We start from the raw sequence: 23,184 nt of genomic DNA on the forward strand, positions 1-23,184 counted from the left end.
ACTAAACCCCCCCTCACTATGTAGATACTCGGATTTGGAATCTCGCATGAAGGATGAACTGATGAATGTGAAAATCAAATTCACCGAGCAAAGCCAAACGGTTGCCGAACTGAAACAGGAGATATCTCGACTGGAAACAAAGGTTTGTCCGCTCATAGACACAAAAATTGATGTCCGTCTGATCCGATTTGCCAACCATGGTAACAAAATTCCATTCCATTCCTGCTTTGTGAATTCCCGATCGATCAGAGAAAACGTAACGAAAATAGCAATTGAAAGCAAGAAAAGATTACATGTCTGATACGATTTCCACATCAACTATGCCGCAGCTCTCAACTCCTCTGCCAAGTGCCAGAATAGGGGCTTTTACTTATCCAAATGTTCAACTAGTTGCTGGTCAACTGGGATTAAATATCGGAATGGCAAATTCTAAAGAACCTGCTGTTGACGAAGAAATTCGCTTTATCGTAAGACTAATTAGCTTGATGCTTAAAAACCTGAAAGATCTTTCGGACGAATGGCCAGAACAAACAGATCTAACAGTCAAAGCATAATTTTTTTTTAAATCTTTCATCTTTATTTAAGATATGTTCTTCTCTTATGAAAGTTGCAGTGTGATTCCAACTGATTGTTCCTATCTCGTTATACCGCTGTACCAGCTATACTACAACACTATTGTTATTATTATTATTATTATTATTATTATTATTATTATTATTATTATTATTATTATTATTATTATTATTTTTTTTTTATATTTTTTTTTATTTTGTTAGAGCGTAGTAATAAAAAAGTTTAGGTTTTGCTACATTTTCTTTTTAAAATCGCAAATGGCAGACGGAATGAAAATGAGACGAATCGATATCCCACCCATATAGCTAATATATAGCCTCCATAGTTTATATAGCTACCTTAGGAATGATTCAATAGAGTCAATATAGTTGTAGGCTGTTCGAGAGGGGCTTTATTGCTTTGCAAAGCCATTTCCTACCACATCCCCTCCAAATCCAGCGACTTCTGATGTCAGCTTACAAGTTCTTTCACAAGTTTTTCTTTTAAAACTTTTGATGTCGACTTTGTTTAATAATTAAAGGGGATAAGAGAACTTCTCTTGTTTTACTATAACTTTAATCTTTATATTAAATATTGCTGTCCTCTTTGCAGAACTCCGAAATGCTGGCTGAGGGCGAACTGCGCGCCAACTTGGACGAGTCGGACAAGGTGCGCGACCTGCAGGACAGGTTGGCCGACATGAAAGCCGAGGTAGGTGCTATCCCAATATTTTCACCATTATTCAGTCATTTGGTTTTTGGTTTCCTTTCTCATTTACTAAGCGCACCAGAAACAATGCCTAGACACAAAACAAACGAAAAAATAAATAAAATCAAATCATTTTTCCATCACACCTAATACACTCACTCTCCTCACATTCGCAAACTAATTAATGTAAACGGCACCCATTATCGGGACAGCAAAAGCTTAAACTGTGTCCTTAATGAGCCTCGCATTGTCGCTAGCGCTTGCCAAGGTCCTCATTCGTCGGCGCTACCATGGCTTTATTGTTTTTGTTGAGCCGCTTCTTTGTTTCTTGCGTTTTTTCTTTCGATTTTGGTTACATTTAAAAAAAAACCTATGCTAAAAATATTTGTAATAATCTTGTTGTTTCTCATCAAAATCTCTTCTTCACACAATGCAAAAAAAAAAAAAAAAAAACAATCGAACAAAACACGCAACTTGTCTCTTCTTTAGTATCCCACGCCTATAACAAGTCCCGACACTGAACCGTGGAAATGGATAAGCTAAGCTAATTCGCAATGCTAATCGAAAATAATCAGCCAACTATTTATATTCAACCCTAACCATAACATTAATTTAATTTTAATCAACTCTACAACAACAAGAACAACAACCAAAAAAGAAAGGAGCAACTAAAAAACTGAAACTTACCGCATTATAAGGTCTCTATTACTGCTCAAATCATTGTATGCCAATTACCTAAGTATACATACGTTTATAGACTCCTAGTTGTGACCAGTAAAGTTGATCATAATCCCTACTCATGCCTGATGTTATTTGTTAATGTATTTTGATACTATTTTCCTATTCTATACCTCCATTTCAATATCCATTGTACCACTTGATTAGCTCAGATCCACTATATTTGCATGACCTTTCTAGACCTTCGAATTCCAATCTTTACCATTTGAAGCATGTCATAGATAATACTTATATTACCAAATTATTTTTTTAATGCTTTTCGGTTAGTTTGTCTGCAATGCCTTGCCTTTTGCCAAGGTTTTCAAATTTCCTTCAGTTTATATGTTCAATACGAATTTGATCTGTCTTCTATATACATCAATATCAAAAAGATCTCATAGTCGCTAGTCCTTAATTATATACATATGTATGCTAATTTTTCCACTACTATTTATCTCTATATTGTTAGCTACAGCAGTGAATGATTTATGCTTTACAACATTCGCTTAAAAAAAGGTGTTTTTATTTTTAATGCCACCCAAAAACCGTTTGCCACTATTTAACATCGCTTTGAAAAGCTGCAGCTTTTAAAGTTCGCAGCTTGATTCTGAAAATTTAGGAAAAATTTCACAAAGAATGGCATGTCAGTTAATTTTACATAAGCGGAGATTTAGCCAGTTTTAGCCAGCCTACATTAACAAGAAGCTACACTAAAATTTTAGACAAATATTTATAACGGGCTGGGATGAAAAGAACAAAACCTATGTGGGAACCTGCACCCCAAGGTTGGTGGCTGTACTTGCTATACTTTCTAAGATTTTTGCGTTCATACAGACAGACAGACGATCACACGGTCGAACATGCTTTTATAGACTTGTATGGGCTTGCTTTATGTGTTCTGACACACTATCTGTTGTATGTTGTTACAGGATACATGCTTACATACTAAACCGAAATGAAAGCTGAAATCAAATACGTTTCATCATCACATCTGCACTCGACCCGATCGATGTAATTATATTTTGCATGCCAACACGAATCGCTTGATCATTTCTATCTAATTTTTGTAACAATAATCAGGAAAATTTTTAAACACGCTTTCCACATACTATACATATACATATATAATACATACTAGTTACGTAAGCACATAACAACACATTTGCTGTTGTTGTCTTCCGTACGATATCCAACTTTTGTGTTTCTATTTCATTGTCGTGCTTTTATGCGTGTGTATGATGGTGTTGGTTCGTGCCTCTCTCTCTCTCTCTTTCTCTTAACACAAAACACAACTCTCTAATGATAACATGAAAGAGCGTAGTTAAACAAAATCAAAGCACCCATGCACATAATACCAACAAGAACAACAACATCTACAACAACAATGCAACAACAACCACAACACTAATCGGCCAAAATTTCCGCTGCAGTTAACGGCGCTGAAAAGTCGCGGCAAATTCCCATCCAATAAACTGCGCAGTGGTTCGATCCAATCGATAGAGTCCAATGAAATTGACTTTAACGATCTGAATATGGTACGGCGCGGGAGTACGGAGCTATCCACATAATATTCAATGCAATATGTCAGCTGTATTTATATATAAACATATATATCTATATCTATATATAAAAACATCGGTATAGATGTTTCTGTGCGGATCCCATTAAAACCCATCCCATCCCATCATCGTCGGAACGGGCACAGCGACAATGACCCACAGAAATATTGAAAACTTCATATAAGTAGTTGAATTTAAATTAAAATATTATCTATATATATTTTGTATACAAAATATTTTTATTATTTAAATTTAGTGATATTTTTTTTTTGTTTTTTTTTCGGTAATGCTACTATTATTAAATTTACATTACTCTTAAGTATTACTGCTGTTATGTTTTTAATTAACACTCATATTTATTTATTTAATTCCAAAGTCTATTGTCATCATTATTATTATTATTGAAGCATATTTTTTCTGTTTCGTTAACACTTGTAATGTTAAACACCTATAGTTTACATAGAAGAAAGCACATGGCGAAATATGAAATGTGTATGTATTTTAAATATAAAGTAAAGTATAATACTGAACATAAATTATGAATTTTATGCACGACAACAACAAAAACATTTTTAAGTGTAAGTTTTAAAATGCAACTCGAAACAAAAGAAGAAAGAAACATCGAGAATGAAACATGAGTTCACACAATTTTTGTTTTGTTGTTATTTTTAACATTTCCATAAATTCTATTACATACATATATCATTATAATTACAAATACATGAATTTGTTAATGAGCGAAGCAAAATCAAAGAATATGATACACAAAAGCTATTTAGCAGAAACCAAGCGCGAAAAAAGCGCGAATTTTTTCATAATGTTAACAAGCGTTGCCAAAATGTATAACAAAAAAAAAAAAAAAAAATACACTTAAAAATAGTCTCAAAAAAGAATAATACAAGAGTACATTTCAAAACTCTAACAAAAAGTCAACTGAAAACGATATTTGCATTACGATATTCGAAATACGATATTCGAGAACACGATATTCGAAAGACGACATTTTTGAGTTACGATATTCGGTTAAAAACTTGACTAGCGTTATTTGTAGTTGATAAACAAACAGACACACGCATAGTAGAGTAGCCACAGCTACTATACAAGTATATATATAGCTATTACATAATACTGTAGACGATATATGTGTGTACACAGATATTCGTAAGCATATGGACAGCGCAAAACAATACAACAATAACAAAAACAAAAACAACTTCGGCAGCTTGCAGCTAAACAGAAATCAACTGCATTTTAGTGAAGTTTTCCAAGTGCAATATAATATACATATGTATACATATATACATATTTATATATATATACATAGGTACATACATACACATATACTTGTATGTATACAAGTATATACATATATATAGAGTGCATGTTACAGGCAAAATGTTTTCGATGTTGACTTTACAAACTAATGACTAATTATAAAACAGAAAATCTTAATTAAGCACTCGAGTGTTTGTTGCAAACGTATGCCAAAATTTTAATATTATTTTCCGCATCCTCACAATTCTATTTGCTTTATTATTATTATTATTTTTTTTTAAATGTTATGTAGGAAGGAAGAAATGTGTTCGAATGCATTCAAAGCGCTTCCAAAAAAAAAAAAAAACGTATTTTTCTGTTTTCTTATTATTGTTTTTGATAACCATTTGCTTCTCATGACAATTAATTGTTTAGTGTAGAATGTTTTCTTTTAAGGCCCAAGAGTGTCACAAATTTTTGTAATTACAACAATTTCCATTTCCAATTCAATGTTCAGCACAATTTTTGCCAGTATTAGTCCCTCAGTTGTGAACACAAAGATAAAGCAATATTATACTATGTAGTATATACATATACATATATAGTTTGCTAGGAGGGGGGGTTCACATTCCCACAAACAAGATGACGTTGTCGCATGTTCCTGCTGCTCGCTATACTACTTATTTGTATGTATGTGTACTTGTATTTACAATTTAGACACTTACTCGTGTATTCCTGTTGTTTTCAATCGCAACAAAAATTTGTGGCAAGCAGAGGAGAAGCATTCAAGAAATATACATACTTAATATTATACTTAAATTGAAAACTGTTGATACATATACACTTACACCTATTACTATACACAAACAATATTTGTTCATTATATATTATATACAATGTACGAGTATATGTATTTATAGCCTTCGCTGATAAAAGAAACGAAAATCTCGATAATTGTTTAGCCGCTAAGTTTTATGTAAATGTTAATATATATGTACTTGTATGTATTTTTATTTCGAATAACGAGCTAATTTTTTATATTGCGCACAAATGGGACGATATCATAGTTTTATACATATACTACTTATAAGTATATACTCTTAATGTTTGTTTCTATTACGTTTTGTTTTCTGTATTTTTTTATTTTTCTTTTTGTTTAATTTGTGACCGAAGTACTTAAAGAATCAAAACATAAACAGTTGAAATTTTGCAAAAAAAAAAAAAAACAAAGTTAAAATAAACTAGTACTAAACATATAGAAGTCAATGAAAGCTTAGAGAGACACACATGCATAAATACATATCTGAATTGTTGTGGTGACCAAGAATCAATATATAAACAAAGGAAAATATATATATATATATATATATACTTATATATCTACATCTACAGATAAGAAAGAATTACTTTGCCAAGCTAAAGAGAATAGAAGCCAAAACTGCAGCCAAACAAATGAAAAACGACAGAAAAGTACAGCTATAATGAGTTCGCTTTCAACGTCAGCTGCCGCCGGTACTGACCTATATAGAAATATTTGAAAAGTTAACAATTAAATAAATATGCGCAGCAAAATATTTCCACCTGAATGGGGAATGGATTGATAAAAATTAGATTGGCAAATTGCTTAGCAATCAATTGTTTCCAACAGTCTAGACGCACTAGCTGCACTTCGCAAAGGTGTAAATATTTCGATAATATATCTACTAAACAAGTATAAATACCAAGAAATAGAGCCAGACCATGTGAATTGTAGCCGCAAATAATAACCACACACAAACCTAAATAGTTATAGATATGTGGAGTCGTCTGATTCGTTTCGGTTTCGGTCTCGGTCTCGGGCCCTGACTCATAGAGTTGCTTGAACTTTCGACGTCGTATGGTAGAAGCAATTTAAATATTGTATCACAGCATTTGTTAAATAAATAAAGTGTGAAGGCATTTCACAGCTTATTGAAATTGATTTTAAATGCGAATGATACAGCAGATATACACACACATATGTACTCGTACTCGCCTCATGTATGGGGGACTGGACCGATCCATTGGGGGAAACGCAATTCATTTTCTCACCGACGGTGCGAAAATTAAATAAAATTTGGCTGTGGCTGTCAGCTGGCGGGGCGCAATAAATAATCTAAATAACCACACATCATCTATACAGAATATAATTAATTGAAGCCTCCAATTCTTTGCTGAAAGAAATGCAACAACAACAACAACAACAAAACAAGAAGAGAAGAAAAGGAAATTCCCTTGCTAGTTTGTTTTCTTAATTAGTTTTTATTTTACAAATTAGGAGTCCGCTTTTTTGTTTTTGTTTAGTTGTCTTAGTTTATTGTTTACACTTTAGTTAATATACCTTCCACAATTTTGTGTTGTAATTTGTGTAAAGTGTGTTTGACAGCAACACATACTACTACCTAGGAATGATATTAAAAAAGGAATGTCTCTTCGGGCACCTTGATTTCAATTTAAAATGCATGCGAGTAAAATATTGGAGATATACTATTTTGTTGTAATTGTTCGATATTGATTGATATTTGCAAAAAGCAGAAACGAAATGTAGATTTTTTTTAGAATTTAAGTGAATTTTGTGAACCAAAACGTTACAAGAAACAACAAACAAATGCAAAATGCAATTATTATGAATGTAGTAATTAAATTATACATAAAATAAAATGATGAATTACTACTGAAAAATCCCAAGTCGAAAAAAAAAAAAATATATATATATATATACATATATACATTTTAGTATAAATGAGATGGAACATAAATAAAATAAATGAATTTCTGAAAATCAACACATGTGTATTCTATTTTGCAATTCATATCGCCCGCCAGCTGCTTATCAAGCGAGACGAGCAGCTCTTAGAACTGATTGCAGTTCAAGGGGTCGCAGACGATTACGAAATGGACATCAAGATTACAACCCAGATTCTGAAGCACGTGCAATTTGAAGAACCCACGGGGTCTTTCTATTATAAAATGTGCATGGAAGTGGAAGATACGATTGATTAGTGGACCATCAAATGGAAAGCATCGCAAAGCAAGAGGAGGAAACAATCCAAAACAATTAAATGTAGAACTGAAAAAAAAAAACAAATCTTAAATGCTGCTAAATTATAAAAAATAAAATCTGTGATAAATAATGGGAAAGCTTACACGAGAGAAATCAAAGATGGTAAATAAATGTTTCTATGTGTCTGGTTATCAAAAGGAAAGTCTAAACAGAATATCTACGAATCATAATAGGATAGCTGACACGTCACTGTAATTTAAGACTTCATCAGGAGGAGGAGGCATCAGAGAATAATCTATGGGAAGTAAACGAATGCTTCTACTAATGGAATCTGCAGTGTCTTGGGTCTGACAATAAAAAGGAATAACGAAAACAAATCCTTCAGGCTATTGAGCATTATTTTCAAATGATGCACCAAGCTTATGGTAATAATTATTTATCTTGGCAGAGCCCACGAGTGGTATACGTGATTTTAGAATGGTCGTGATGGCTTGATGATTGACGAAAAACATGCTGGTCAGCCAAAATTCGTGATTCCCGAAAATGCAGTCGAAAAAGTGAGTGATTTTTTCAAAAATCCTCCAACGTTTTCTCCCAAATTAATGGAAATGGAATTAAATATCTCCAAATCAACGATTTATATTTTAAAAATAGGAGGGGGTTCTCAGTTCGACTGTATTATTTTTGTTTTTTTTTTTTCGTTTAATGATTATTATTTTATTTGAAAGCTGGTGCTTCCCCATTTCTATGTGGTCCAGTTCTGAAAATGGCATCTATAAGAAAACTATCTTTAATAATTTATTTACTCCAAATAGCTGAAGGAATAGAATCATCTTCGAAACATTATATCACCTTAAATGAGAACAAGGCAATATTATTCGGATCATTTAATCAAGGTGATTTACGATTTAATTTAATTTATAAATTTTACTTGTGATCGAACAATTGGGTTTGCGAAAGGAGTGTTCTTGCTTAGTTTACCAAAAATGTAGTCTCATCGATCGGCATATGTGGCTGAGTTTTTGTCAAAACCTCTACGTATAGGCTACCTTTTCTGAAAATTGAGCTTGTTGATCAAAGGAAAGCGCCATTCCGAAGGACTTAAAACACTCGTTTGAAGTGTTTCTTAATCGTTGTATTGAGTCGAATGGGGATTTTTGTCCGATGCCTATAATTTAAAAAAGGTAAGTGATGCTAAGAAGCCGAAATTTTGCCACATTCCTTAGATTTTTAGGTGGGGTATAACTGAACTGTATGATTGACTAAATCATTAAAATTTTACCTTTCTTGTTAAAGTTTACGTTTGGAAATGATTTTTTTTTTTAGATGCACTGATAAGCCAGTTGTTTCCAAATTTGAAGCCTTCCAGGAGAGTTACGAACGCCATTTGTTTCGAAATGTTTTATAATTTTTTTTTATTCTTTTTGGTGCATTCACTTAACTAGAGAGTATATAGTATAGGTTTAAATGTAATTAATTAATATCATTAACAGTTATATAATTGTCTTATGTAGGGATATCGTTTCTTTCTTTCTTTCTTTCTTTCTTTCTTTGCTTGAGCTTGAGCTTGTTCGTGGTCAAGGATGTGTGTGTTCGTGCAGTTGGGGTTAAATGTTTAGGGGAAATGGGGAATGGGGAATGGGATGCCTGTCTTTATCGGCTGTTTTATGCTTAGAGGTAAATTGATCGTTTGGTGCCATGAAGTTGCCTATTTTTTTTTTCTTCTCTAATAACATAAAGCAAGACAATGCTTATTCAACATAATGATAACAAAAACAAAAAAAAAAAAACAAAAAAAAATTAAAAAAAGCTTTAACTTTAGTTCTGCATTTGACACTGTACTCGAACAAGAAATACGTTAGGTATATATAGAATGTGCGATCGCCCGGGGCTACGCCTATGACTGACTGCTATGACTAAATCGTTCCGCTGCTCGCATCGATTGTTATGTATGTGGTATGGTATGCATAGGTATAATAATAAAGCCATTTCTCGATTTGGGTCCAGATCCGCAAAAAAAAAAAAACAACAACATTCCAGCCCCCTCTACTCGTCCAGGCAGATGGTGCGCAAAATGGCCTCCACCACCGAATAGGGATCGCAATTGGAGCTGGGACGGCGATCCTCGAAGTAGCCCTTGCCGTCATCGTTGACGCCACGGGGAATGCGTATGCTGCAGCCACGATTCGCAATTCCAGCGCTAAAATCGTTAATAGAGCTCGTCTCGTGCTTGCCGGTCAGACGACGTGCATTGTCCTGGCCCTGTTTGGGATCGTAGGCGCGAATGTGACGCTCATGGCACTTGGATAGCTTGGCCACGGCCTTCTCAATGTCCCGGATGCCGCCATTTTTGCGCATGCTCTCTGTCGAGACATTGGTGTGGGCACCGGCGCCGTTCCAGTCACCCGGCATGGGCTTGGGGTCAAGGGTGGCCACAATCTGTAATTTTTTTTTTACCATCAGTTGGTAATTCTAATCGAAGTGCTACGGATTTGTTGCTACTTACGCCAAACTCTTCCGAAATGCGATGCAACAGGAAGCGAGCCATCCACAAGTCGTCGCCAATCGAGATACCCTCGCATGGACCAACCTGGAATTCCCATTGGGCGGGCATCACCTCGGCATTGGTGCCGGAAATCTTAATGCCAGCATAGAGGCAGGCGCGATAATGCGCATCCACAATGTCGCGAGCATAGACCTTTAAGGGGAACGCATTTGTCGTTAGTTGCAGTTTAAAGTTTTAAGTCCGGAATTAACTCACCTTGTTGGCGCCAACACCGCAATAATAGGGTCCCTGGGGTCCGGGGAAACCATTCTTGGGCCAGCCCAATGGATAGCCGTCAAAGTCGAGGAATGTGTACTCCTGTTCAATGCCAAACCATGGCACCTCATCCTTAACCTTGTCGCACACCTCAAGACAGGTCTTGCGCTTGTTCGTTTCGGTGGGGGTGCCGTCGAACTTGTAGGTGTCGCACATGACCAAAATGTTGTTGCCACGACGGAAGGGGTCCTTATAGATGGCAACCGGATATAGATATGTGTCCGAGTTGCTGCCCTCTGCCTGATAGCATGAGCTGCCATCGTAATTCCAAACAGGCAGCTCTATAAGAAATCAGAAAATCGGAGAGCAAGTTGTTAAAAAAGCTTTCAAAATATGCAACAGATAATTATGAAACCCCCATTACTAAACCAAATCTTAAACTCGCAAATCAAGGGAAGAAGGGGTTGAAGATCTATGAAATTATTTCCCATCAAAACCAAGATCCTGCTCATTTTTGTGCTTAAATTCTGATTTAAGCTGAATAAAGTTTTCATTAAAAAACTGATTAACTTATCGATTCCCTAAGAGAGATGAAAAATTTAAGTTAATTTAGCGGTAAATTTTGTTTTTAGAAGACAGGTTTCTTTACCTCCAAATCTTAAAAATTCCAACTAAAACTATAGCTTTTTTGATGCGATTCTAAAATTGAGGATTATTAATGTGTTTATTATTATTAAATTGTCATCATACCATCATAGAACCATGGTATTATTTCCAACTAAGCTGTATTTTCTGTACAACCTTTAGTCTTCCTAATACTTGATAAACATATATTTTTTTAAGTTTAAAAAAAATGTTTATTTATTTTTTTATATTAAATTATTTTTTTTCTTTTTAAGTTTTATTTTCTTGCACTCCAGTAAATTACATATATCATCTTTCATATTGCAGTCTCTGCAATATCATCTAATATCTTACTCTACTGTAAATGTGTTAGATATTTTTTTGATTTTTTCAAAATCTTCAGAACTTTTAAGAAGTATTTCAACTATTGATCCCAATCCAGATAATCTTAAATAGATTGTACTGAATAGCGTTTAGTGACTGATGATTTCAATTCGCATTAAAAGCCAAATTAGAGAGCTGACCCAAATAGCAATTAGCAGATGACCTTCAAAAACAAGTGCTGGTTTACAACCCACAAATTGGCGCTGCTAATGAACTACTCTAATTAATTAGTGCCAATTGGTATTCGGTTGCATTTCGCGCCCAGCGACTAACCACAATAACAATAACAAAAGCAACAAGAATACCAGCTGCTGCAATCAAGCATTTCCTGTTGCTAGCTAACACTTTCCATTTAGCGCTGCACAACAATAAATTAATGCAGCATACTAATATACTAAGTATATAGTATATGTATAGTATAAATGAAATTATTGCAGGCATATTTAATTTCGCCCACAGTCTTACACAAACCTAATCATCAGCATCATCAACATCATTATCATCATTTTCGTCAGCAACATCGTCAGCAACAAACAGTCCTAGCCTCTTTAATAAGGCAGACATTTTTTAATCTAAAATATTCCAATTGTTGTGATGGCACAAAATTAGTAGCCCACGTTTTGCCGGCTTTTGATTAATAATTTTCTCTAGATACTTGAATAAAAAGAACTTCCAGTTAAATAACAAAAATGTCATACATTTTAAGTTTCTAAAATGAAAAAGAAGTCCTCTGGCATGTTTTTTTTTTGGAGCAGTGTGCGATAGAAAACAGAGTTAAGGGGTGGGTGGGTCCTATTCAAGTGGCGAGGGGTGTAATCGACAACATCATCATCTTCAATCAATCAAACATCATCTTCATCAACAACAGCATCATCAGCCTTATCCTCATTTCGTGCTGTTATTATTTCTAGTTTGTTTAACTTTTTTTTGTTTTTTGTTTTTTTCTATGTAAATGAAACTTGACTTGCATTTTAATATTCAGAGCTGTCCATCAAAAAGAACAAAATATTATTACATTCTATTGCAATAAATAAACCAAACAACAACAAAAAAAGAAGAAAAAAGAAAAAAGCGTTGCTGGGCGGGCTGCGCGTGCAAGCAGCTGTTGTTGTTGGGTTTTGTTGTTGTGCATTGTTATATAAATAATACAATAATAATAAAAACAAAACAACAACTACATATAAATAGCTTCAATGAGAAAAATACCACTTATGCAAATTTGCGTTTGCGCTTAAGTTTGTCGGGCTGGGAAATGGAGGCTGTTGTTGTAAAAACAACAACAAAAAAGGGGGTGACCTTGAAAGCGCGTTTACATTTACAAGCTGATATCGGGCCCCTCCACACACCTCTTCTATTCTCGCTTAAGCTATATACATTTATATCTGTATTTAAATAAACATATTATGTACATAGTGGGCTAGGGGGCTCTACTGATAGCCAGCGAGTGATTAATGAAATACAAGTCGCTGGAACTGTGTGTGAATATTCATTAGGTTTGCAAGCATACTCGTATTAGTTGGGCCAGGTTGAAACCTAATCTCTGACTAAGTCCCTATAGTATATGCGTCCGTTGCGGGCGACCACAAATTAGCAAGAAAATTGAACTTGCCAAGTGCTTTGGAAATGTGTGAAAAGGCATGTAACAGGCGCTACATACATATATATCTATTTATATGCATATGTATAAAGTTGAGGTTATGTGCATATATTGTTTTCATTTAATGAGCAGTTTTTTGTTTCTTCACTAAACAGCTGTAAATAAAAAATTTTGCTACGCTCGTACGTGATTTATTTGCAGGAAAGTTTTCAATTGGTTTGTTTTTTATCTTGTAGACAGAAATTGCAGCAAAGTACAAGTTGCAGTTAATAATAGAATTGTAAATAGCTATATAACAATATTGATTGTTAACAATAGGACTTGTTATTTCGGCAAAAAGAGTTTATTTTACTTGAAAAAATCACCGTGCCTTTTAATGCAATGTTTTGCACAAACAAGAAGCCTTTTGAATGCTTTTGATGTTTTCAGTTCTCCATTGTTCAGTTAAAGGCCCTTATAAATCGCTGGTTTTTTTTTTTTTTTTTTTATAAGAATAGGTTGCATTTCTGACTTCAATTGCCGCTCATGATTTGTGTTTGGCAAACTAGTGCTGTGAAAGGATGGATCATGAATTATTTGTTGAATGAAAAAAAAACCCATTCATATTTTATTACCTTTTGAGTAATTTGATTGGCAAGTGTGTTTGCAAATTGTAATTCCCCACCAAAGGTTGCGCTTCAATCAGGCCTCATTAAATGTTATTAGAGGCCACGCAATGCTATTACCTGCTGGTTAGCAACAAATAGGCCTCAATAAATGCCTGCAATTTGTCTTCGTAATGCTCCAATATCGTACAATAAAAGTAATTCAATTTCTAATGCACACATTGCACACGATTTCAAGTGTTTGTAGGCCATTCGAATTGGCAAATTATTGATTGCACTTGACTTCCAATGACCGTTACATTGCAAGTGTGTGTCTATGTGTGCGTTGATAATGATGATAGTGCTTAGCAACTTCCAATAAAAGTGCATAAGCAATGTCAATCAATGAGCCCCACAATCGTGCACTCAAGTGGTCAACAAAGAACTTATGATTCAAATGACTTCCACACTGGGTGGTCTGTCCTTAGAGATGGTTGTGCAGAGAATCGAGCGAAACGTAAAAGAAAAGTAATTTGATTTCAAATCGAAAATATTCACATATTTATTTTAAAGGTGATTTTGTAAACCTCTTATTCAAATGACTTCCACACTGGGTGGTCTGTCCTTAGAGATGGTTGTGCAGAGAATCGAGCGAAACGTAAAAGAAAAGTAATTAGAGTGGCAAACACGATTCGATTTCAAATCGAAAATATTCACATATTTGTTTAAAAGGTGATTTTTTAAACCTCTTATTCAAATGACTTCCACACTGGGTGGTCTGTCGTTAGAGATAGTTGTGCAGAGAATATGGAGACAAACGAAACGTGTTAAAATGTAGTCAAAAAAATAATATTCATAAAACTCAAGAAAAGTAGTTCTAGGCGTCCTTGAGTGGCCAATTCATTCTCAGATCTGAAACCCATAAAGAACCTTTGAACTAAACAAAACAAAACACAGCTAATTTAAAAGTTTGGTAAAATATACCAAAGAAATTTGTCGGCCATATGAACATATTGTCTATGCCCGAATAATGACGGGTATTAAATGGATATTAAATGCGTTTCAAATTAAATTCAAAACGAACCCCAATGTTATTTACTTAGTTTTTTGGACTTTCCTATATTATGGGAGTATTTACAGAATTTTTTGAATCTTATGCTTATATTTTTGGAGCATTTTAAAAACATACTTGTTCTTTGAGAAGTAATGAAAGAATAAATGAAAAAAGAAGCATTTTTTAAAAACAAAATTCACAGCTATTGTTTTAAATAATATAAATCTAGTATCTATTACTTAAATACTTCTTCTCAAATTTTTGTAAGCTTGGAAAATGTTTGATTTCGTCTTCAAAGCGACTGATCTGATTTGTTCGGTTTTGGGTAAATTTTAAACAAAGCTGTGCTATTGTGCCGATGATTTTGATCACGCGCTCATCCCTAATACATATGTGTATGAGTATGTATGTAGTTGTGGCAGCCAAGGTAGGGGGTCTTCTATAATTTAGAATAAGTGCAATGCAATTGAATTTCAAAACCTAAATCAAATTGATTGACAACAGCGGCAATAATAGCACTTAGCTGCAACAACAACAACAATTACAATTTCCACTTGACATGCATTCAATATTATTGACAGAGCACGTGTCTTGTGGGTGGTGGGTGGTGGATGGTGGATGGAGAGCCATGAAATATGCATGCGTGAATGTCAATTTCCAATTATTTCAATTAAAGCGTTGACCTTTAACCGTTGGTTGCGGCTCTGCGACTCTGCGACTCTGACTCTGGATATGGCTGGCCCCCCTAATTGCAAGTGACATGCAAAATGTGAAGCAAACAAATTGAAATTGAAATTGAAATTGCAAGTCAATTAGAGAGGCAGACGATGGAGAAATAATGCTGCCATCCATACATTGCACATTTCAAGTTCAAGCAATGAGTTGGCAAAACCCATATATATAGTATTTATGATTAAATAAAGGTACAGCATACACCCATTAAAACGACCTGCTATCAGATGTTATAGGGAAGTCTGCTTGCCTATAACTAACTCACTAGTAGTTATAAATTGCCAAAATCGAGAATTACTTTTGAACTATTAGATGCAATTTATGTTTAAATCTAATCTTTGAAACTATAATTAAATCAATTCTTAAATCAAACGAGAACTTTCCTTTGGTTATGAGACAGATGTTGTTCATTAGATTCGCTCCAAAACCCATCTCTACAGAACAAAGATTCTGAGACAATGCTGTGTCTCTGCTTAGTAGCTTTCCAGATCTGTATCCAGTTGAAAGGGTTTCCGAATACGAATTTTAAAAGCAAAGCGAATAATATAAATAGTTCTACTATCTTGTTGTTTTAGTTTCAAACACAAATAATAAATAAATATACTAATATGTACGGCTTTGTTTCTAAATGTTCTCCAAATAGGTATAATCTACTAATATTCATTTATGCTTGAGCTTATGGGAAGCTTAATGTGTTCTTGATAGGTGGATTCATTTGTAAAATAAATTGTGGATGCTAATATGGATTTATTTACAAGTAGGGCTTATATTTTACAATTTTCTGCCGATACTGCCTTTGCTAATTTTTTGTTTCTTCGTTTTTTTTTCTGTTTCATCGCCTTTGCTAATTGTGCGACAAATTATGACGTGCTAGAACCATAGTCCAAAATTGTATCGCATTATAGGCTAAGCAATTTTAATTTCCTTTCGTTTTAATGCGACTAAATAGTGCGTATTTGAGCGAACAATTTCTGCAAAAGAAATTAGCTTATAAACAAAATATTTCATGTTCGCACACAATTTGATTTGCTTATGGATGGAACAAAGATCTTCCATTATCGAACGCATAGTATAAATATTTTATTAAAAAGCAAAATACCTGAGCAGCTTTGGTTTGTTTATAGCAAATGAAAATTTGTGTAAATAATTGATGATTAATAGGAATTATCAATAATAGCAAATGGACTCACGACATCTAGTTGTGCCGCTTTTGTTTTTCGAAAACGAGCTTCAATTCAGTGAATAAGTATTCGTAGACTATAATAAATGTGCTATAGCTTTTCCCCACTGCTCCTATGTAGAGCAGTTCTTTTTAAATAAATTAATTAATTAAGTATTATAATTAGGAAGTGAAAGTGGAAGGCGGAAATGGCTGGCGGAAATTTCGAAAACTCCTTATTGGGGAGACCCGTTGGCCAGACCCATTGCCCAGACCTGTTGTCTTATCTCAAATACAAGCTAAAACAAAAACAAAAACTATAACGAGTTTCTGCTGTAGACATTCGTGTTCGGATAGAATAGAAAAAACGCGTTGACGTCGGCATCGCGACGGCGTCGTTTGAACTGCTGCGACATTGCGTATACGACACATGGGACGGCGACGTGAACAGCTGTGTGGCTTTCTGCCAAAACAAATAACAACAATGGCATGAACCGCAACAATGGCAGCAACAATAACAACAACAACAACAATGTCCAAACGTGTTGCTGTTGCTGTTGCTTTGCTTTCTTTGACACCTCAGGCTTTTGTTTGCTCGTCAAAACGCCGCCACCATGACTGAGAGGAAAAAATACAAGTGAGCGAGCACTTACTTGTATAATAAAATGGAAACCGAACATTTCTGATGAACTCTGTTCAGTTTTTGGGGCGCGGGCGGGGGATGGCCCGCAACTTGCAATGCATTTCAGTCTACATATGTATGTATATATTCGTATATACTTGGATTTTTCATTTTGTTGCTCGTGCCTGGGCGCGTTCGCGTTGCTTTTTTGTGTGAGTAATAAAAAGCGCAAGCGCAAATATCAACACAGATTCTTAATTAGTAATTGCGCGCATTTAGTGCTTACCTATGTATGTGTGTGTGTGTGTGTGTGTGTCTGCGTGTGTGTGTATTTTTATGGCGCGCTGTTACTATAATAACAAAATATTCAAGTGCAACAGCAAGGCAATTAAAATGACAGACGAGTTGCTTGTTTGTGACTTAATGTTGTTGTTGTTGTTATCCATGCTTCTTAAACTGTTGCTACGCGCATGGCACGATTTTGTTATTGTTTTCCTCCTTCTGCCTTTTCTTGCATTTACTTCCGAGAAATTAAACTACTTTTCCAATTCTCTGCAGCATTCAGTTACCAAGTTGCAGTTGTTGGCCAAGTTAGTTGCAGCCATAAATCGTTAGACTTGAAAATAAGTACTAGTAGCTGCCATTATCTTTTCATTTGCCAAACAAATTAAACACAAAGTAGTACAGATATCTATACTTAAGTCAAACAAAAGTGAATTGGAATTGGCATTAATTCTTTCCACAAAATGGATCGCATCTGAAGCTCTTTAATGCTTCTATATAATCATAGTTGGATTATATACTTATTGTTCAGAATTTTTGCTGTTAACAGAACTAAAATAAAGTGCAGCTGTATATTTGCAAAAAAGATATCAAAAGCAAGTCAAATTTTGAGTAAGTTGGCAAATAGAATCGGTTTGAATGAACGCTATATTTGAGACAAATATTTGAAAATAAAAAAAAGCAGCAAATACCTCGGCAACAGTTTTGAATAATTTATAGGCAAGTATTGTAATGGGCAAAAAAAAAAAACTGAACTCAAGCATCAAAGGACTCCGCCCGGGTCAACTAGAGCCTTCCAAATAAGTTTTAACTGTTATCTTTGAAGCCCATTTAATCTTGAACTCATTTCATAATTGTCCTTATAGGACGGATCTTAAATGAAGCAACAATTCAAAATAAAACATCAAGTTTAGTTTGAAATGAGAAAAAAACAATGAATTCTTTCGTTTGTCCTTGTTTTTGTTTTTGTTTTTGTATTTGTTTTTGTTCGCTTATCATATAGATATTGATTTGATGCACTGTTTGTTTGCTGGTCAGTTGGTGCTACTGTGTGTTAACTACACATGCGGCGTGCGTGATCGTGAGCGTGTGCGTGCGTGCATGCGTGATGTCATTTGTGATAAGGCCAGGGCAAAGGCCAGTGCTCTAGACAATGTTCTAGCGTACACGAGCGCAGACACAAAAGCAGCGTAAACCCGCACTTCCTGTCTACGATATAACGATATAACGATATATATAGTTAGTATTACGCGTGCCCGTCGCCGATTTGGCCTTGGCAACAATTAACAAGAAAATGGAGCCAGCGAATTGTTGTTATGTGATTTGTTTTATGCCAAGTTTGTATTTTTTAATACAGCGCTTGTAGAACTTGAACAAGTACGCCACAGTTTCTTGTTATCAATAAATATTACACATACGCAATGTTGTCCAAGGCATTGAGCCAATGAATAGAGCACAATAAAACAATAAAAAAGTATAGTGAGCTGCTGTTAACAAACTTGGTTGCCACGGCCCACAGAAAATCTAAACGAAGAGGTTTATGGTTGACCATTAAAGCTCTCTGTATTCTCTATTCTAGGGGCCACGTTTTGACTATGAAATTATTTTTAGTTTATGTTTCTTGTGCGCAAAACATTTAGAATTAAAAAGAAATATTTTAAAATCAGCAAACGTGATTTTCGGCTATTTGACCCAGAAAAGGGGTAAAACGGTGATAAAAAAATAACATCTGTGGGTTTCTCATGTGTCAGAATTATCGTTTCTTATACTGATTCTCAGCTGAGAATTATTTTTATTGTATTTCTTAAATTCTTTTTGGGAAACATCTTAGTGAAGTAGAAATGGAAGTCGATGAGCTCCATAAAAGTTTGAAAATTCTATTTAATTTAAGCGTCTTTTTTGTCGGCTTCAAAATCTTACTTCAATATATATACTTCCCTAAAAGGAAGTTGACTTTTAGAATTGCAAACGTGATTTTCGGCTTTTTGACCCAGAAATGGGGTAAACAGGCGGTTAAAAAAAACTAACATCTGTAGGTTTCTCATGTGTAAGAATAATCGTTTCTTATACTGATTTAAATAGCTCAGCTGAGAATTATTTTTATTGTATTTCTTAAATTCTTTTTGGGAAACATCTTGGTTCTTTTTTTTTGCAGAAATCTCTTAGTGAAGTAGAAATGGAAGCCGATGAGCTCCACAAAAGTTTGAAAATTCTATTTAATTAAAGCGTCTTTTTTGTCGGCTTCAAAATCTTACTTCAATATATATACTTCCCTAAAAGGAAGTTGACTTTTAGAATTGCAAACGTGATTTTCGGCTATTTGACCCAGAAAAGGGGTAAAACGGTGATAAACAAATAACATCTGTGGGTTTCTCATGTGTCAGAATTATCGTTTCTTATAATGATTTACATAGCTCAGCTGAGAATTATTTTTATTGTATTTCTTTTTGGGAAACATCTTGGTTCTTTTTTTTTTTTGCAAAAATCTCTTAGTGAAGTAGAAATGGAAGCCGATGAGCTCCACAAAAGTTTGAAAATTCTATTTAATTTAAGCGTCTTTTTTGTCGGCTTCAAAATCTTCCCTAAAAGAAAGTTGACTTTTTGAATTGCTGCAAGTTGAAGGTTTTCATTGAACTGGTTAGTGATCCGATTTGATCGGCTTAGTGGAACAGCATCTCCACGATATGCTACATCTATTTACGGTATTTTCAAAATATACGCTAATGTTAAATCTTTAATGAGCGCATTAGAAATCCATAATGAAACCCACTTGAATGGGCAGCATTTCAATGCCGTCACACACAGGCCGAGCTCTTTTGGGCATCATTATCATTATCAGTACGATTTTACACACACTTCCGAGCACACATTAACAAAGTTCAAATCGTTCAGTTATATAACACAAGTCAGGCAAGTGCGTAGCTAGCAAATGCGTCGCAAAATAGAAATAAAAGCAAAGCAAAATTCAAATTTGTTGAGAAATGTGATCAGTGAAAAAAAGCGCGCGCTTTTATGATCTCTCAGCTGCCCTGATTAGTATTTAAAAAAAATAAATAAATAAGAAAGAGTCTCATTTGATTGGCTGTATAATTCAAAGACATTGACGTTGAACTTCTTGGCGAGCGAACGCCAGGGCCAAATTATTTTCTAATTATTGCTAAGCGATATTTACAGTGCCCGAGAAATCGACTACAATAGCAACAACGTATACATTTGTAGGTCTGCTGATGGCGCCCATAAATTACCGGCGTACTCACAACTGTCACATCGAATGGGAATGGGTTTGTCCGAGATTAGATAAGAGCTGCTAAGTCTATTGCCATGTCTAGGCCGACCGAACAGTGGCTCCTACTTTATTCCTAAGGGTCAAAATTTTATCAGGCTCCCACTGCTCCTATTTCCGCAAGCAATTAAAAAAGACACGAATTAAATCCAGCAATTACGCCTAATGAGCATTTAGATTGCTTTCAATTAAAGATTCTGAAGTGTTTTTATTACACATATGTGGGGTAATCAATATTTTGTTAAAAAAAAACACAAAAAAACACAGCAATTTACGGTCAACAAATTTGATTTCGTCACATCTTTTGAATACAAGCGGAATTTGTAGATCGAAAAGACTTCAGTGGAAAATCTATTTACTTCTCAACTAATATCTGTGAGCACTACCTGTAGCTTTTATATATTCATGATGTATTCATTTCCTATGAAAGTTTATTTTAAATTGTTTTTAAAAATCCTTGTTACAGAATATAGAATTCCATAACTAAATCTGTCGTGTTTTCAAATTGTTTGAAGTGTTAAATGAACACGAGCCATGCCTTTCTATCAACTTCTCAACAGGTATATAATTCTAATATGAGAATGATATGATAGTCCACTAGGAACAGATTTCGATTCCAATAAATATCTAATATTAGAAAAAATTGCAATATATTTCAAATGTTTTCAAGCACTTAGTTGTTCTTATAAAACGAGTATTTCTAGAATGTATACAGAATGTATAATAATGTATTCATATCGGTTTATTAATAGGAATGTTTTGGAAAAGTACCAATAACATTCTGCTACAAAGCATTTATATATTTGTGTTGAAATTATCAAAATTTTTGAACGATATTCAAGAATCTTTAATGGTTTTTTTTTTAAAGAAATCTATTAGCAGTGTCAACCCCACTCCAAACTATTTTACACACATTTAGAATGATGTTTAAGACATTCCTACTCATCTACTATATGTCTGCATCTGCATTAGTAAATATAATAATAATAATAATAACACTGGCACATCGCTCCACATATAAGAATTCTATGAATTCTATGCTGGGAATATTGTGTTTTGCACTTACCGCTTGGACTTTGCGGTATGAAGTCTAGCGTGCGATCCTTGCAGCGCAGATCCTCGCCGGTGCCATCGATCCACACATAGGTGGCTTGGACGACATTCTCCTGCAGCGGCAGCGAGAGATAGCGATCCAGAATGGTCTTGTTGATGCGCGCATTGGGCGAGTCTTCCAGAATTCTACCAGACATACTGGATATTAGAGACGATGGGACGGGACGAGGCGAGGCGAGACCAGTGGTGATGGCAATTGTGGATTGAAGAAATTAATAATAAATCAAAAAATAAACAATTAGCTTGGCACACTTCTAACGTTTGGCGCGTTTGACGATAAAAACCAAACAGATACAAAAAAAAATTCATATGCCATGCATATGTACGAGTATATGAATATACATATGTATATGTACGACTATATCGGAATAAGCTCTAGGAAATTGCAACTTTTATGTTCTGTTTTTTTTTTTTGTTTTTTTGTTGTTGCTGTGGACTGCGCACCTGTGTGTGTTTTGTTGTTGTTGTTGTTGTTACAGCTGTGACTTTTTGCACACGTCGAGGAAATTCCTCCTGCTTGCTTGGTTTTATTGGAATATATATATAGATCTTTTTTTGAAATATATATAAATATTTTACGATTTGGTTGGATTTTGGATTTTATTTTGATTTGATTGAATGTTTTATTTGTTTGTGCGAAATGCGCGGAACCGTTACTGGAACACGACTAAGCTGGAACGCGTTCTTTCAACTCAATTTATAACGACGAACAAAAATTGAAAATGCAACAACAACAAGGGCAGAAGCAGCAGCAGCAGCAATAGCAATTCGTCTGTTACTGCTGCTATTTACAACAAACTAAACGGCAAAACAAGAACCAGAGGCGGTCCCCAGTAGAAACAAAAACAATAACAACAGCAACAACAACAAATATATATCAACAGCTGTAGTCGCAGTATCTATCGCGGCAGCGGCAGCGCAGCGCAGCAACGCCAAAGCCCGCGTCTCTATTCTAACTGCTGCGAAAATCTGCACTGCTTGGCTTTTGTGGGTAATGATCGACTCGCAGTCGCTTTCCGCTGCTGCGGCTAACGCCACTGCTCTGTCGCTGTCGCTGCCTTCCGTCACCAAAACGTAGTCAGCGCCGCAACAACAACAACAACAACGCCCACCACAACAGACGACATAGATTAACAACTAAGCGACGTTGACGTCGTTGTCATCAGCAGCGTCAGCG

At 34.8% G+C, this 23,184-nt stretch overlaps 2 protein-coding genes across 4 annotated transcripts in view; one reads left to right on the forward strand and one right to left on the reverse strand.

Annotated features, from left to right (window-relative positions):
- LOC115628670 (ecotropic viral integration site 5 ortholog) overlaps window positions 1–3,688 on the forward strand; it is a 36,660-nt gene extending 32,972 nt beyond the window's left edge. For 2 of the 3 annotated variants that reach the window (XM_030524839.1, XM_030524840.1), the window contains 3 exons: window positions 25–142; window positions 1,165–1,263; window positions 3,408–3,688. In XM_030524839.1, the coding sequence (XP_030380699.1) occupies window positions 25–142; window positions 1,165–1,263; window positions 3,408–3,545 (355 nt within the window). In that variant the 3' untranslated portion in view covers window positions 3,546–3,688. Of the gene's footprint in view, window positions 1–24; window positions 143–1,164; window positions 1,264–2,906 lie in introns of all 3 variants that reach the window. The other variant, XM_030524841.1, reaches the window with a different exon arrangement.
- Window positions 3,689–9,202: 5,514 nt separating this feature from the next.
- On the reverse strand, window positions 9,203–22,646 carry LOC115628771 (glutamine synthetase 2 cytoplasmic). The gene is made up of 5 exons (XM_030524986.1): window positions 22,452–22,646; window positions 21,961–22,145; window positions 10,574–10,914; window positions 10,319–10,510; window positions 9,203–10,251 (listed from the first exon to the last, which is right to left on the reverse strand). The coding sequence occupies exons 2-5, from the start codon at window positions 22,142–22,144 to the stop codon at window positions 9,859–9,861; spliced, it is 1,110 nt and encodes a 369-aa protein (XP_030380846.1). The 5' UTR covers window position 22,145; window positions 22,452–22,646; the 3' UTR covers window positions 9,203–9,858.
- Window positions 22,647–23,184: the final 538 nt, after the last annotated feature.

The sequence above is a fragment of the Scaptodrosophila lebanonensis genome, unplaced genomic scaffold, assembly GCF_003285725.1.
Source record: "Scaptodrosophila lebanonensis strain 11010-0011.00,11010-0021.00 unplaced genomic scaffold, SlebRS2 tig00000123-arrow-arrow-pilon, whole genome shotgun sequence".
NCBI lineage: Eukaryota > Metazoa > Arthropoda > Insecta > Diptera > Drosophilidae > Scaptodrosophila > Scaptodrosophila lebanonensis.